Source organism: Chionomys nivalis, chromosome 1 (assembly GCF_950005125.1).
Source record: "Chionomys nivalis chromosome 1, mChiNiv1.1, whole genome shotgun sequence".
In the NCBI taxonomy this organism is placed as follows: Eukaryota; Metazoa; Chordata; class Mammalia; order Rodentia; family Cricetidae; genus Chionomys; species Chionomys nivalis.
The window spans coordinates 181,221,498-181,235,064 of NC_080086.1; the positions used below are offsets into that span (position 1 = coordinate 181,221,498).

At 37.6% G+C, this 13,567-nt stretch overlaps 1 protein-coding gene across 1 annotated transcript in view; it reads right to left on the reverse strand.

Moving 5' to 3' along the window:
• Nucleotides 1-9,420: 9,420 nt before the first annotated feature.
• The window catches only part of Kcnd2 (potassium voltage-gated channel subfamily D member 2), a 500,479-nt gene continuing 496,332 nt past the window's right edge, over nucleotides 9,421-13,567 (reverse strand). Inside the window, exons 5-6 of the mRNA XM_057780086.1 lie at nucleotides 13,078-13,325; nucleotides 9,421-12,045 (exon numbers count right to left, since the gene is read on the reverse strand). Of these exons, the coding sequence (XP_057636069.1) occupies nucleotides 11,868-12,045; nucleotides 13,078-13,325 (426 nt within the window). The 3' untranslated portion in view covers nucleotides 9,421-11,867. The remainder of the gene's footprint in view (nucleotides 12,046-13,077; nucleotides 13,326-13,567) is intronic.

Here is a 13,567-nt window from a genome sequence, read left to right on the forward strand (position 1 = left end):
AACGCAAATATCCAGGGAGTCCCATTGTCATTGTATCTTTCTTTCAGTTATTATAATTGCATGTGCCCCTTGCAGTCTTGTCCATGACAGTCAAAGATAAGAATGAGTGGGCAAGTCTCAGGAAAGGAAACACCGGGGCCCTTGGTTTCTTGGCGGGTACCATGCCGGTTGTGGTGATATGCCCATGTGCCATAGTGTACCCCTCCCCAATAGGACTGGGCATTAAACACAGTTTCCGTGTAATTATTTCGGGTTAAGCTAGCCGGGTGGCAGGACGCAGACCGCAGCTCCTTACTACAGGTGAACATATAAATGTGTTCCCAGTAGATGCAGTCACCTCTCAGTAGGCCAAGCAGGGAGCAGTAAGAGTATGTATCAGTGACTGTCTCATGCCATCATACGCAGCCACACAGGAGAGCCTTCACTGAAGTCCCCGAGAGAAAGCCAGCTTTGTCCTGTTTTTTTTTTTTTTCTGCTTATGTCCTGATTCATTGTTTGTCCTACTTTTTCTCAGACATTCCTCACTCTACTTCTCCTCAGGCCACACCACTTCTTCATTTCCTGGACTTAAATCATTGCTGCAGACTTTAAGTGTGTTATTTTATATCCTGTCATGTTGAGAAAATAGAAAACCCACCTATTTACCCCACCCCTAACCATGCAGTTTCTCCTTTAGCCCTTCGGAAGCTAGTTCATTTTTGACCCATGCTCAGAACCAAGTGCTTCAGCAGGGCTTCTGCTCTTGCAGCTTTAGGTCTAGCTGGTTTTACTTTGGGTGCTTTGCTCAGTGAGGCAATGGCCACTCAGACTCACCAACCTCTTTCCATACCGACTCTCCCGGCTTTTCAGCAGGCTAGTGAAGTAGCCCACTTCTCTCAGAAACTTCCCCTTGTCCCTTGCCACTGCCCGTTCTTCTGAACATCCTCACAACACTGTACAGTCCTTTCTGGTTCACTCCATGGATCCTCTCTTATTCTGCACCTATCCAATACATTTCAATTTAAATTCCCCCTCTATGTTGCTGTTCCAACATAAATAACTTTTGGACTTTCTTCTGACACATACACTGCTGTGTCGAGCTTTTTCATTAAAATAAGAAGAGATATTATCAGGTTCCATTTTAATCTTCTAATACAGAATTCAGTGCTTTAAGCATGTTGATTTCAAAACCTTGTTTGACAAACAGTCATGGTAAGTACACAGCACTTTTTGTCATTTCTGTTATTTTTCTTCCCTCCTAGATGACCCATGAACATAGTCAAAACAGGATTCCTGATCATCTCAGCAAATGACGCTTTCCCTGTCAGTCAGACATTGTCGACTTCCCTTGATATTTCTCGCATAGACACAAATCATTACCCAGGATCCTTCACTTTGACGCCAAACTGTCTTCCCAATTACATAGTTCTCTCAGGTTCCACCTTAAATCAGCTGCACCTCACTTCTCATCCGAGTTACTTACTGTAATGATTTCCAAATTGGTCTCTTGGCTTCATCTGCCCTTTTCCTCCAACCTGCTCTTCGGCACAGAGCAAGTAGGCTGAATTCTTAAAAGCATAAATTGGGTTATGTCATCCCTCATCTCAAAATCCTTCATGGTTTCGCATCAGACCAAGGACAAGCTCCAGTATTCTTAGATGGGAAGGTCAGTAAATTCATCCATGCCAAGTATCCCATGCTATCATGTCTGATCCATAGCCACAGCTTCTTTCAGTCACTGTGAATTAGCTGCCCAGTCTTTCTAGGAGGTTCCAAAGCTTAGAAACCCTTTTCTATTCTGAAGATTATCATTTTGTCTCTAGAGTATGCCTGGAAAGTTATCTCTCCCTGTTTGTATAATGTCCACTTCTTTCCACCCCAATAATATTTATCCTTTAAAGAAAGTTTTTATGAACTTGGGGTTTTAACTGCAGAGTCTCTCCCAATGCATTTCACAGTAGCCATGAATTTTCATTATGGCAAATTTTACATTGGCATTGATAACAGCTGCCTCCTAGTTGTTTTATCTTAAGTGTCTAGAGGAGCATCTGTCTCAGTCATTGGCCTGATAAAGTGAATGAGTGAAATATGGGTAAAAACTGCTTCCTGGTCATCTCAGTGGTGCAGACACCACTAGCGTGCAATTCTGAAGCAAGTAGTCACAGAGGTTCCCATTCTCTTTGCTCTTAAGTGACTAAATCTAGAACTACAGGCTGCACACAGCTTGAACAGCATTTCATTGTGGTTTTGCAACAGGAAAGTTTTTGTTTGGGAAGTGGATGGGCTTTGCTGTGGGAGTTTAGTCTGAATCTTCTCCTGAAGTGGCCTTGGATCAGTTATTTCACTATCACCCTCGTTTTGAAAATGACTTTTCTATTATCAGCTTACATGGTCATGACAGAGAAATAAAATTAAGAGAAAGGCTGGCATTGGTTGATAAACTAATAAATGTTAGCTGTTGTATTTCATTGAACAATCATTATATTGGCACTCAGGAAAGAAAAATACATAGGAAACAAGGATGACAAATTAGTGATTTCTTTATTTGCCAAAACTTTGGCTGAACTTATTAAATGTTTGACCTTCGACAACAGAAACGTAAAAGTGTTTAAAAGCTGAGGATGTTACTCATCCCCTAGATTGGTTCTTTACACTCTACGGGTAAATTCATGCCTGCTTGCCAGGTCTGCAAAGAGGTTGCCGGTGGAACATTTCTGTTTCAGCTCTCATGTGCCTTTTCCAGTAGGCTCATTCTCATTTACATGTTATGTAGGCCTCCATTTCCATTTTATTGTTGATGTGAACGTTCTAGTTGCTTTTATATTTCCCAGATGTACCTTACTGTAAATATAGATTATTACAATCTACTTGGGATCCAAAACAAAAACAGAATACAGATACTACCGAAAGGAGAATTGTGCTGTATTTCTGCTCCTGGCATCTCCAATACACATCTCACTTACAGAGAACATGTTTAAAATGATTGCTACACAGTGTGATTTTCAGTAGCGAACTCTTAATCTTGTGTTGAAGTATCATATAATGATCCCCAAGAAGGGAAGAGTTCATCATTTTTAGATACTTTCTTGAAATTTGCTTGATTCATTTTTCAGACATTGTGCTGTTTATGGAGGAAACTTACATACCTTTCTTGAACTGTACTTCACACTGTTTGATATTTAGGCTACAAGCCAAATGATCATTGAAGGGACGTTGTCTGCTTTATCCAGATGTGTCCTTAGTCCTCCGTGAAGTACCATATACAGCAATTAATTGGGAAAGGTCAATGATTGTGGGTTTTACACAGTTGTGACCCTTGTAAATGAATAAGTACAAAGAACTTTATTTAGCCAGGTTAGAAGCTCATAGATTTATTTAGTGATGAAAGATTGATATTTTGATGTGTCCTTTAATTGCATAGTTGTGAAAGAGAAGTTCAGATTTTACAAACTCACCATCAGATATACTTAACTTAAATTTATTTATTTATTTATTTATTTTATTGAGCTATACATTTTTCTCTGCACCCCTCCCCACCTCTCCTCTCCCTGCCTTTGTCCTCCCATTCAACCCTCTCCCATGGTCCCCATGCTCCCAATTTACTCAGGAGATCTTGTCTTTTTCTACTTTCCATGTAGATTAGATCCATGTCTGTCTCTCTTAGGCTCCTCTTTGTTGTCTAGGTTCTCTGGGATTGTGATTTGTAGGCTGGTTGTCTTTGCTTTATGTTTAAAAACCACTTATGAATGAGTACATATTATAGTTGTCTTTCTGGATCTGGGTTACCTCACTCAATGTGATTTAACTTAAATTTAAAACAAATAAATCTAAGAGACCGATTACATTTTAAGAAGAAAGCTACTGTTTTTCTTTTTCTTTAAATAAAAAGGTAAAATTTTTGGTTCAATAAACAATGGTGATTCTCTTTTTCATATGTGTCTTTTCAAATCACTGCCACCTTAGCTCTTCTGTGTAGTGGTTCGTGCAGGTTTCAGAAGAAAAGACAGCAGTGCTCAATAATACTACAGACACTGTACATAGCTTCTCTAGAGGAATTCATTACAAAGCCTAGTGTTGTAGAGTATTCTTTTAAGGTGCATTGCTTTTGTTTATGCTGCAGTTGTTTAACTCTGTGAAGCTGTGATTCTTTTCCTGTTTAAAACACCTGCTGGTGAAGGGTCAATATTGAGACAGGAGGAAGGATAGGTAGGCCTGGCAGGCAAAATGTATTAATAGAAGGGAAATCCAGAAGAGGGGAAGAAGCAGGAGGACAAGGAAAGAATGACAGGCATTGGGGAAAGAGAAAGAATATGATAAAACATATTGTACAAAAGAACCTAAAATAGCAAAAAGAACTAAAGTCTCAAAAGAAGAGAAAACAATACAACAATTTTTGGACCTTCATTTGTATTTAAAATTTGAAAACAGTTCAGAAGAACTAACGATGTTTAATCAGAATCAGAGTCACTGGTTTTTGGTCTTGATCTAAGTCTCCAAATCGAGTTCAGTGTAATCTCTTCTATGTTTGTTAAAAATTTAGCTGTCATACTATACTTAGAAGAAATCGATAATGGAAGGAATGTAGTGAATTAATTTTCATCACTCTTACAAAATTAACAAGTCTATATCTGGTCATAAATAATTACATCAACTACACTCTCAGAATTTTTGCCAAATAATATAAATAATACAATATAATATAAGTGTGCACTTATATTAGGATTTACTTGTTCCATAATCTTAGTGTGGAAAATCATCCAGAAGGGATATTTTTCCTTTGGAAGACAAGTTTGAAAAGTCATATCTTTATAAATTTCAAAATTGTCATAAGACTACAATTTTCCCATCAAATTTATATAATTTGTTATCTGGATTGCACAACAATAAGCTGCAAGTGACATGTGTTCTCACATGATGTCTTTTGAATGTTAACTACACCTCAAACTTTCACGTCAAAGAAGTTTTGGGCAAAATACAATAAATAATAAATTTACCATCTGAGTGGTAGAAAGGGAAAGGGTGAGAAGGAGGATAAAGAGAAATTATTATTGGGTTAGTGATAGTTTTGAGCATAAAACAAGAAAACGATGAAGCCAAAAGGAGAAGTTTTATGGAAAGTAGTTACCTCCCAAGCACCGTTTAAAAAGGTCCATTAAATTTCCTACAGTTCCCTGTAAATCAAATGCCAGTGTTTACACTTTATTGAAGCTTTTTATTTTATTAGGAACAAATAGAATTTTTGGATTTCTTTGTGAAGATGGAAGCAGCTAGGGGTATTTTAACTTTTCCATATTTATTTAGAATGCTGAGGGATGTGGTCTTCTTGCCCATCAGGATCTCTTAGTACCTAATTTTGCATGTGGAGGTACTAAATACCAGTAGGCTCTTTGTAGATATTCAAAATGAAACTTTCTGCAAGACTTTAAGAAGTTAGCAAAGGCACTGAAGTGGAGAAATCAAGGTTATTTATATAATTGTGGAATATTTGTATTCTGTTACCTCGAGCCTCCAGGACATAGACTGGGAGCAGTAGGTACTACAGGCCGTGACTGCATACTTGGTCAGCGACTTAGAAAGTTTTGGCCTGTTTTACTTCAAAATGAATGTAAGGTGATTCAACACAGTTTTCTCCATCCCCACTTACACACACACTGGGTGCACTGTCGTGAGTTTTCTGCAAATTTTTTTTGCTATCTAGAACAGCAATATATTTCATTGCTACTTTTCATTTTATTTTAATTCACTAAAAGTGAACCCAGAAACATTTCTTAGCACCACACTTTTTTTTTTTTGAGGTGAAGAACATTTCTGGATTGAGAAAAAAGGGAAGAGAAATGGATGATCTCTCTCTGATTGGAAGAAGCAAAGACATCACAATATTTCTAGACAGCAGAACCATTTCACAGAAAGACGTGTTTTGAAATGTTATAATTTTAAATTAAGAAAGTCTAGACTTGCTATTTCTCAGTTTTGATATTTTTCTGCAGTTACCTGGTATGTTCACACATTGTTTTCACATCTTTGTGGTTATTAAAGTTCATCATTATTTGGTGCTCACTGTGAGTCTACTTTAAAAGCGGTATACTAAAAGGAGCATGTTAGGGCTTGAGTCCATGATTTGTGCATTGATTTCTTACCAGGGTGACCAAGGATAAAAATATTGTAGGATTAGCTTGAGTCTTACATAACAGTGTCAAGTATATAATATTTTATTTTAATGTATATATATACATGTATATTCTGATATAAAAATCTTTCATCTCTCTGAGAAGGTGTTTTTGTAGGGGAATCTGACCAATTGTTGAGCCCAGTTCAAAGTTCTTTCAACTTCAAATCTTACATGTCTTTTTTATAGTTCTTAGGACTCATTTCTTACTGTGTTGTTTTGGGTTCTATTCTCTGCTGTGCGTGTTGTCAAAGATTCTCTTAGAATCTCTGAGAATAATTTCTGAAAACGGATAATCCATTAAGATGCCTTTTGGTGTTATAGTTTATACCCCAACAAAGCATTTGAATGAATGAAATCAAATGCTAAAAGTACTGACTCCTCAACTAAAACTGAACCAAAGGATGCATTTTTACTAGCATTTAGCACAGGTCAACACCCCTCCTCTTGTCTACCAGTGTTTTTCCAAATCTGTGTCTGCCTCGTTTGCTCTGCTGAAGCCATGAGCTCAGACGGCTCTTCCCGTGCTTTGGAGTGGCCGTAAATGATCTAGAACCATCTTTTTTGTTGTTGTTGTTGAGTTCCTGGATAGAAGCTTCTTTTTGGATATCCTTCTTACCAGGCCCTACATTTCTATATGATTAATTATGCAAACTATCTTGAGGTATGGTGTGATGATTCACAGCAGCATAGTTACCCTTGGAGAAAATCCAATTCTAATAATTTCTTTTCATAGTCTCTGAAACTATAATATGAAATGTGGAGGAGAAGTTTCAAGGAAAGAGTATTTTTCTTTGTCCCAAATATCAAACCACGGTAGCGAGTTCTTCCTTTGTTTTGAATCTGTTTCATTTTCCTGGGTTTTCTCTGAATAAGAAGACCCCACGTGCTGACCTTTTTGCCCTACACAGAGAAGATTTCATTAGCATGGTGGAATGATTTGAGACAGCACTGTAAGACCACAATCTACACATAGTGCTTTTTAGTGAAATGTCCTCGGGAGATGAGGCCAAGTCAGTCTTGAGCAAGGCAGACCTTTGCAGTACTGGCCGTGAGTAGCAGGGAGACACAGACTGCTTCTACCCATTGACACTATGTAATTCCTTGAGGAGATGTGACCTACCTTTTACCCTCTTTGTTGAAAATAGATTTTTTTTATACAGTACATTTTGATGTAGTTCTCCTCCCTAAGCCCCCCAGTTCTTGCCTAAAATTCTACCTCTTTTATGTCTCTCACTAGAAAACACATAGGAATCTAAGGGATAACAATAAGATAAAACAAAACAAATAAACAAAAACATTAAGAAGGGAATAACCTAAGAAATGGCACACGAAACAGATATAGACCCAGAGAAAGACTTGTTTCCTCTCGTTCACACATTCAGAATCCCATAAAAGCACAATACATAAGCAAAAGCTGTAGGATGAAATAAAATAAAAAATATAAATGAAACAAAAGTTAAAAAAATGTCCTGACATGACATTATGGGACAAAGTAACACCAACAATGCTATTGAGTTCTATTTTGTAGGGCCCGGGTCTGCCCTTGTTCCTGGGGTGCATTTGCGGGGACAGTTTCTGATTAGCTAACTAAGCATCCTGTTTGTTCCTGTGCTCTTCCGGCCCACCTGGTGATTAGCTGTAGAGCATCGACTCCATTGTTAATATGGTAATTTCCCAACTGCCTGGGCGGAGGTCCTTGTGCTGCAGTTAGGTACTTAAGGACTTCCCCAAGTCTGAATAAACTGGCATTGGGCTGATCTCCTTTCGAATGACCCTGGTCTCTTTGTGTGTTCAATCTCCAGGCCCTTGCCCGACTCGCGAGCGCGTAAGGTACAGTGGCACGCGAACTGTACCGAGGGTGTAACACAAAATCGGGAGTTACACTATTGGTTATTGGATCTTTCTTTCTTTCTTTCTTTCTTTCTTTCTTTCTTTCTTTCTTTCTTTCTTTCTTTCTTTCTTTCTTTCTTTCTTTCTTTCTTCTCTCTCTCTCTCTCTCTCTCTCTCTCTCTCTCTCTCTCTTTCTTTCTTTCTTTCTTTCTTCTTTCTCTCTCTCTTTTCTTTCCTTCCTTCCTTCTTTTCTTTTTTCTTCCCTCCCTCCCTCCCTTTTTCTTTCTCTCTTTTTCTCTTTCTCTCTTTCTTTTTTTTCTAGTTGTTCAAGATAGGATTTCTCTGTGTAGCTTTCAAGCCTGTACTAGAAGTTGTTCTGCAGACCAGGCTGGTCTTGAACTCACCGAGTGGATCTAGTTTCTTAATAGTTATTTTTCTTAGTGCTTAGTGCAGTATCCAGTTTATGATATGTACTCAGGAAATTGAGTTATGAGTAGAAAAAATAGTATATGACTAATGAATTTCTATAGAAAACCCAGAAGAAGAAATGACTAGGGAAAGGAGGAAGCAACCAGAGTAATTAATGCTTGAAGTGAAAAGAGGGAAGTATAAAGCGAGCACTAAAAAGCCAAGCATTAAAAAGTGTGGGCTAATTTCATGGGAAAACCTTTGCTAGAAATTTAATGATTACAAACAAGTTGCTGTTTAAATTATTAATTGCTTAGAAATAAAACATAATGACTTGATAAAAAAATTACTCTCCTAAATGCAGCTAGCTGAGATAGAAGTAGTTAAATTTTTATTTTATTTTTTTAAATGGTTGTATTGAAAATTCTGTTGAGGTTCGCACAGTTTAATAACTATCCTTACACCCATGAGTTAACAAAGCAAACACTGCAATAACTCTTTAGGGAAGATGTATGTCTGCCCTACGAGACCCAGAGGACTCGTGTTTGATAGCAAGAACTGATTTTATTCTTTTGAACAATGTTGCTGGCAGACATGAGTATAACTCCCCAGAGGTGATTTCCAAGCTATTGCTGAGACTGAAGGTAAGGAAAGAGAGGTGAAGTGAACCCTTCGAATCCAAGACTGATGCCTGAAGAGCTCACACGCCATCATGGAAAATATCTAACAAGAATATGGATACTGTATACCCAAAATGATAATATACAGAAAGAGTGAAAATTAGTCTCTATACTAAATGGCTTGCCTACTTTCCTTCTAAAAATTCATTAAAAGTGACGTTCTTCCCTATCAAGTCTCTTTCTGGTGTCCTACTGTTGAAGAAAAGCTTAACCAGTTTAAATCACGGTGAATTCATGAGTTTTTTTAGTCTGCATGAGCACAGAGACCTCTTAGATTTACACTGAGTGCGACACACCTTTTGTGAAGGAATTAAATCTAAGAAGAAAGGGTCCTAGGCAACCAGGTTGTCCTGTTCAAGCATGCACGTGTTTTATTTAAGTATTCTCCAAAAGTCTATTTTTTCCAGCATAATGCAGATATTATGCTATCCTTTGAAATAAGATATATGAATTTCAAACAAAATTGTCAAAAAACAATGACCTTAGTTACTCCATATGATACACAGAAATAATTACATTTCACTTACAATACAGATGCACTTATCACAGTCATCAATAGTCATTCACCACCAACACAGTATATTTTTAAATCACCTAAAACATCAAAAAGTTTTTTTTAATTTCTTTTCTGTGAAAATCTGCGGAAATCAATAATTTGTGATAAATGACAATTCAAAAGAGGACGAATAATTATCAACCAAAATAAACTAAGTGTATTTCATTTTTTTTTTTTTACTATTAAGAACATGAAAAATAGAGCTTCTTATTGGGAATCAAAAGATGTTAAGGGTTCCTGATTGTATTTTTCTTAGTCTATACTTTAAAAGGTTTTTCAACAATTGGCATCAAAGAAGTTTCACTATATATTTGCTCTAGAAGCACAAAGTGACAAGAGGCAGGTGTTAATAGAATCGTTAGTATTCACGCTGCAGGAAGATTAGTAACTTTTTAAAAGACGCTCTAGGAATAAAGCCAGGTCTTCCCGAGAGAAAGCTGAGTTCCCCTCCCTGACATTCAGCTGTTTAGGAAGATCTACTGTGTGCCTAGCACTGTTCCAGAAGCTATTCTACAAATGGGAATCAATTATTTCTGGCTTTATCTGAAAATGGTTGGATTAATTCCTTTTTATGGTAAATTGTGATAAGCATTTTCAAACCTCTATGGTAGAGGAGTAATTATTAACTCTTTCCATGAATAGAAACTAAGCTTTCGTTCTTATAGAGGTGGCTTGAAATAAACAAAACTTTTCATGACATTAAACTTTTTTACACTGTCACGTGCAGACATGTCTGCGGATATTTAAGGGTGAAAAGATAGCAAGACTTTTCACTAATGTACAAAGTGGTCAGCTTCACGTCATCACACTTCTGTCCTGATTTTGCAGAGAACTTTGTGCCTTGTGATACACAGGATCGTTTGAGATAAGTTGTTGCTTTCTTGGATGGCTTCAAAAGCCTGCTCTCATTAGATATTGCTACATAAAGCACTTCAGGTTGACTCTGCATCTCGGTTGGTCTCAAATGTATTCAAGATCTGAAGCAAAATAAATAATACACCGAGACAGATGCTGAGATCGTCGGTCTTGTGAGTTTTAGTCCCATTTAACTCCTCTCATGAAATACATATAGATGTTTACAGGGTCTGTGTTTTCCACAAATAGTAAAAACACTGGAGGTATTTCATGTCAACTCCATTACTCTAGTTTCTGTCAAGGGGATTAATGGCAGTCTACTTATAATAGCCAGTTGGGAAATATAAACATAGGAAACGTTTTTTATTTTACTACAGTAAATACTAATCCTGTCATTAATGGGTAAACCCAGTAGAAAGACACTAGAAAGATCCAGAACAGATAAATGTACTGGGTCACTGGAATACAGATGACCAAAGAATACTACCAAAAAAACATTTAGGACACAATAGTTTTGGATTAAAAAGTCACCTAAAGCCTGGCCACACCAGAAGCTTTTCTATGAACGTGGCTCTTACTGTATCTATGAATATATGGAGAGTCCAAAAAAAATCCTGATTCCTGATACAACAGATATAGAATGAGTTATTGCAGTTTAACAATGACTAGGTGCAAGGTTAAACAATAATTAATACTGAACTATCCAAACACTTTAGATTTACTAGTGTGCATCCCCATGAGAAACACTGCAGCGCTAAAAGGAGTTCATGTGCACAGCCCATCATGGAACATGGACAATCAGCTCACTGTAAGTGCACAGAAAGTTCCCCTTTCTACAGGTATAGTTTATCATGCCTATTCTGAAGACAACATAAGGAAACTGAGATCACTGCTCCAAAGAATTCTAGCATGCATTAGGATGGTTTCCTTCAGTCCATACAAATGGATCGTATGGGTTTTTTCATCTACAATAGTCTTTGCCAGAGCCAATATTCATGGTTTTAACAGGAAAAAATTTTATCAAAATGTTTTCCATATTTTTTTGTTTTGCATTCAACTGGAACATTATGTTCAAAGATTCATTTTGTTCATTTTATTAAAAAAGAGTTCTGATCATAAGAAGCATCAACAGATGGTATTCCATTGTGCTCATTCCCAAAGTCAAAGGACCACAGAGTCTTCCTCTGTGAGCAGGTCGAACTCTGTTTTGAAATGCCCTTTGTTCTTCCGATTCATATCCTCAACTTTGAAAGCTTTATTTTTTTCCACTTCCAAACTTCTTGGTTTACTGTCTTAATCTGCAAAAAAAGGGTTATTATTTCTTCTTTCTTCTACTTTTGATTCTTTTCATAATCAGGGTTCCAATTCTCTTAGACCTGTGACAATTGTCTTACAAAGCAGACACCCTGACAATATTTCCTCCCGAGTACTCTGGAGACTCTGGCCTGTCGTCACCTTCTGGCGTGGTTACTGGAGGTGTTGGGATGCTTATTATTGCTGTGGTCACGTAAGGTTGTTCACAGTTTAGTTTAACGCATTCTTCCATTTTGGCATTTAAGCTGGATCGGCTGATGAGGGAGAAAAGTAGGTTTGAACAGGTAAGCTATTTAAGTATTTTTCCTTGTAATTGAAGAATATCTACTTTACTACTAGTAAATAGCATTTAAAATACATAAACAATACCATATTTGAAACAATTTTCATATATATTATCTTAAATGTTAGTCTAATAACATGATTTATATTCCTAAAATCATGCTCAACTTAGTTCAATCAATTGTTTCTCAAAGTATATTCTATACAAATACAAAAAGGAGCTCAGATAAGAACTATATGTCTGAGATGAGCAAAGTGAAATAGTATTTTTTTTGGCGGGAGGGGGGGAATGAAGTCTTTGAGAGGCTTAAGTTGCCAGCATGGAATGTCATTTCATAGAGATTTTATAACATTTCTGGCCATAAAATCTTAGAGGCAGTGTTTTGCTGCAATGCACAGTTCCTTGAAAGTAATCCACTTAATGATGGTCATATAAGACCCTCAACATAACAGCTCTAAGTATCTAAAACTTGAAGTTTTCTCCAAGCAATAGTTGTATCGCTTGTAGAAAGTGAGACAACTTCCCATGTCACAAACTTCCTATGAGGACAAGGAGGAGGGAGGAGCAGGGAGTTTGATGTTGGGTATCTTCCCGGTCACTCTGAACTTTATGTGTTGAGACAGGGTCTTCTACTGACTCACCAACTCCAATTAGTCTAGCTACCCAACTTGTCCCCAGGATTGCCTGTCTCTGCCTCCCAAGTGATGGGATTATATGCCCCTGCAATGTATGGCCACCTTTGATGTGGATTCCAGGGGATTTGAACTCAAGTCCTTCGGTTTTCATGGCAATCAGTTTATCCAAGAAGCTATCCCTCTGCCTCCTAAGGCATCTCTTGATCCTTACTAAATGCTTTCTTTGTTTGGTCAGTTTTGCCTCCCTTGTTTCCTAGGAACTAGGACTTAGAGGACATATCGGTTGTGCATGATTGCAGCAGACACGGTCTAGGAACCAGGACAGGCATTTAGATCGTAAGCCAAGATTACAGGTCAATCCCTGGTACCTGTTGGATAGCGGGGTTCTCTCCACACATCGGATCTGAATTGTGCTGAGCTCCTGCACACTGCCTCTATGGCTTCCCGACACGTTGGCATTAGGAATGCGGAAAGTTTTTTTGTGTCGCCGTGAGCAGCAAGTGCTGGTGATTCCTTGTTGTGAAGACATGGAGGGGCTGTGACTTGAAGGACGGTTAACTGTGGCAACTTCCATACAGCTTTCTTCAAAGACTTGCTCATCCACAAACTCATGGTTCTGTGTAAGAGCAGGAAGAGAATGCAGAAAAGTGATTTTTTTTTCTAATGGAAAAGAGATTAAATATCACCATTTAAAAAAAATTGGTTAGACTTGATCCAATAGGTAAGTAATAGGACTGTCCAAAAGACTAAAATATCAAAGTAAAAATTCCTCTAGGGAAATTTTTTCGTGGAGAAGAATCTTTCTAGCTGGATGTAGAGGCTGACATGAGCAAGCTGATCCAGTATTTATTTATAGGC